Raw genomic sequence first — 3,636 nt, forward strand, 5'->3', positions numbered from 1 at the left:
ACGATGCACAAAGAGAAGAAGAAAAACGAGAACAGTGGGCGAGTTGTGGTCAGCTCTCACAATGTTTTGAGTGAGAAGAGATTGGAGAGCTCGTAGCCCAGAGAGCCGTTCAGACCTGTCCCCGCAAGCTTGCTGTTGGATATGAGACAAGAAGCACAAGCTTAGGATGCACGGAGTACTGGCAAAAATCAATCACCGGCCGAAAAGAAAAACAAATCAACGGGTCGAGGCATGCGAGGATGGATGTTTACATTTCGGTGACGCCCGAGCCGATGCAGGAGACGCCCTGCCACCCCGCGCCGCAGGGGTCGCCGCCGCCGCCGGCCGACCAGCCGGCCAGCTGCGGCGGGCTGTTCCAGGAGGTGTAGAGATTCCCCAGAGCGGCGGCTGCGCGAACCCAGGCATCGTTAATTATCACGCCCACCGACACACGCGCGAGAGATCAACAACAAAAAAAACTCGGGATCGGAAGCGGAGGCGAAGGCAGGCGCTCACCGTCGGAGGACTCGGTGGTGGCCCCCGCGGTCGCCGCGGCGAGGGCGACGAGGAGCCCGGCCAATGCGGCCGCCGCCATCCCCCACCCGCTCCCCCAGCACCAGCAGCGGGACTCTCGCTCTCTCTCTCTCGCCTGACAAAACCCACGCGCCTTTCCCGGGGGCCTCCTCGGTGGCTTGTACCGCCGGGCCAGGCGGCTAGGACACGGGGATCACCATGGGCGCCTTCTCTCTCCTCCCACTCACCGAGCGCGGGGCAGCGCAGCGCGGTCCAGCTAACGTGCGCGGCGCAAACAGCTAGCGAGGCAGCGGAAAGAGGAGAGAGAAATGCCTTGCGTCGTCCCGGCAGCAGATTTGGATGCGGCGTGGCAATGGGGCCGGCAAGACTTAACTCTCTTTTTCTCTCTGTCTCTCTGCTCGCGTCTTAAATTTTGGTTGGGTTCTGGGTTGGCTCGCTCGCTCGCTCTTGGCTCCCAGCGCTTTTGATTTGACCCAAAAAACGGGGGCAGGTGAAAGAAAGGTGAGCGCGAGGCGAGGCTGCCGGTGCTCGCGAATGGCGTGGGCGAAAGCGATTCTTTTTAATAGTACTACAGTGATTTTGTGCTTTGTGTTTGACTGAGGAGGCCAATAGTAGTTAACCTGGTCAAATGAGATCCTTCCGTTGCTTCGGCTCCCTTTCCACACAGGCTTTACTTGCGTACAGGTACAGTACGCCCCAGCCTTCGTTAACCACAACAAAAGTTACAAAGCCATATGCCAAGTAACCCGTTGATTACTTTGTTTGTGAAAAAATGGCTAATCTAGTTTGAAGTTCATTGTTGATGGATGGTTTACCCTTTTTCAGAACCGTTGAGATTGGTGCTTCACTTGTGGACACTGGGTTGACTATTGCTGTCAGCTAAAATGAGTTAAGGTGGGCCCACCCGGCTAACCAATGTGGCTCGATCCGATCAGATCCGACCCACTTGCGTCCCTGGTACTCGTTGCGGTGAACCAGCTTGACTGAGAATGATGTACACGTTGAAAACACACGTCTCTCGCCTCCTAAATTCCAGGCCGTGTTCAGTAGATCCTGCCGGTGGCCAGTTGGGCGGACGCTGCATTTCGAGTAATTAGTTGCCAGTTACAGCTCGCCATTTGTTCTTTTAGAGCATCTCCACTCGCATCCCAACAGACCCCTCAGGGCGACTTTTTTAGCGCTTGCGCCGAAAAAACCACCCAGTCGCGTCCCTGTGACGCCGAAATCCGCCGGATCGGCCCGTTTTTTGGCCAGGCGATCCCAGGTCCAACCCGGCATCTTGCACGTCCAGATCCGTCCCCCCCTCCCCCGTGCGCACACGCCCTCCCGCCGCCTTGCCGATCCCGGCGCCGCTCGCCCACCTACCGCCGCTTGATAGGCCATTCCCCACCGAAAAAGAAAGAGAGTGCCGCCACGGCATCCTCCACCTCGTTCCTGGGCGAGCTTTCCGGCGCTCCGGCCGCACAGGGCTGGAATATTGGTGGCTGCGCGCCTACGACGCCCGCCAAGTATTCGGCGATTTGTCTACTCGGCGATGTACTCAGACGACGAGGAGGCGCTCGCGGCGCTGCTGGAGGAGGAAGCCGACGCCCAGGACGAAAAGCATCTCATGGTCCTCGCCGCCCTGACTAGCCTGCTCTCAAGCAATGCAAAGCCTCGTCGAGGTGGCTCGACGCAGGGTCGGATGAAGGCAAAGAATCGGCATCGACTGGAAGGCTATTGCTTGCTCTACTCTGACTATTTCGCTGACGCTCCACTGCAAGGCAACAAAGTATTTTGGCGCCGTTATCGGATGAGCCGAAAGCTCTTCCTCGGGATTGTGAATTCCATCCAGAAGTTCGACAGCTACTTCAAGTGCAAGAAGGATTGCACCGTCACACTTGGATTCACCTCAATCCAGAAAGTGCACGACAGCTATGAGGATGCTTGCATACGGAGCTCCCGGTGATTCACTGGAAGACTATGGACGCATGGCCGAGTCCACGACCATTGAGTGTTTCTACAAGTTCCGCATGGCAGTGGTGGCAGTGTTTGGACCGCAATATTTGCGATCATCCAATGCTGAAGACACTGCTCGGATCCTATCACAGAATGCAACAAGAGAATTTTCAGGGATGCTTGGAAGCATCGACTACATGCATTGGAAATGGAAAAACTGTCCATTTGCTTGGCAGGGGATGTACAAAGGCGCCAAAGGCGGTTGCAGTGTGGTACTTGAGGCAGTGGCCACACACGACCTATGGATTTGGCACTCCTTCTTTGGTATGCCAGGAACTCACAATGACATCAACATACTGCAGTGTTCCCCTGTCTTTGCCAAGCTTGTTGAAGGCCATTCTCCTCCGGTGAACTTCGAGGTCAATGGGCGGCACTACAATAAGGGATACTACCTAGCAGATGGCATCTATCCGAGATGGTCCACATTTGTGAAGACTATCTCGAACCATGTACCAAGAGGCAAGAACTCTCACTTTGCGAAGGTTCAGGAGGCTTGCAGGAAGGATGTCGAGCGGGCATTTGGTGTGCTCTAATCTCGATTTGCTTTTGTCCGGTACCCCGCTCAGACCTAGTCGAAAGATCAAATATGGGAGATCATGACTTGCTGTGAAATCTTGCACAACATGATCATTGAGAGCGAGCAGGAAGAGCTAGTGTTTGACACTGAACCATATTACAGGCAGAGTCCTCTTGCCCAAGTTGATCACCACCTACCGACAACCTGGACTGCCTTCCTCAATATGCGTCGGGAGATCCGAGACCCACTAGTGCATCAACAACTGCAGCAGGATCTGGTGGAGCACCTATGGAGGCTCAAGGGCAACGCCTAGCTCAACGTTTGATGAAATATGAGTTTTTATTTGTTCAACTATATAATTTGTACTGAACTATTTGATTTCTATTGATTTTCTGTGATGAACTATGTGATAAAAAATACCTTCTGTTGAATTTGCGTCGAAGCACACGGAATACAGGCCGAAATTGGTCAATTTGCGCCGATAGTGGGCCAACTTGCGCGGAAAATGGCCGAAAAGTGGCCAATTTGCGTCTAAAATGAACCGAAATCGGCGCCTGGGCGACCTGGGGCGGCGGCTGGGAACCAGATCGCCCCCAAGCTGATATTTC

The 3,636-nt window shown here is 54.6% G+C and overlaps 1 protein-coding gene across 1 annotated transcript in view; it reads right to left on the minus strand.

Annotated features, from left to right (window-relative positions):
- The window catches only part of LOC123144289 (protein STRUBBELIG-RECEPTOR FAMILY 8), a gene marked incomplete in the record, with an annotated part of 5,837 nt that extends 4,892 nt beyond the window's left edge, over positions 1-945 (minus strand). Inside the window, 3 exon segments of the mRNA XM_044563368.1 lie at positions 61-132; positions 252-387; positions 496-945. Of these exon segments, the coding sequence (XP_044419303.1) occupies positions 61-132; positions 252-387; positions 496-574 (287 nt within the window).
- Positions 946-3,636: the final 2,691 nt, after the last annotated feature.

The sequence above is a fragment of the Triticum aestivum genome, chromosome 6D, assembly GCF_018294505.1.
Source record: "Triticum aestivum cultivar Chinese Spring chromosome 6D, IWGSC CS RefSeq v2.1, whole genome shotgun sequence".
Classification (NCBI taxonomy): domain Eukaryota; kingdom Viridiplantae; phylum Streptophyta; class Magnoliopsida; order Poales; family Poaceae; genus Triticum; species Triticum aestivum.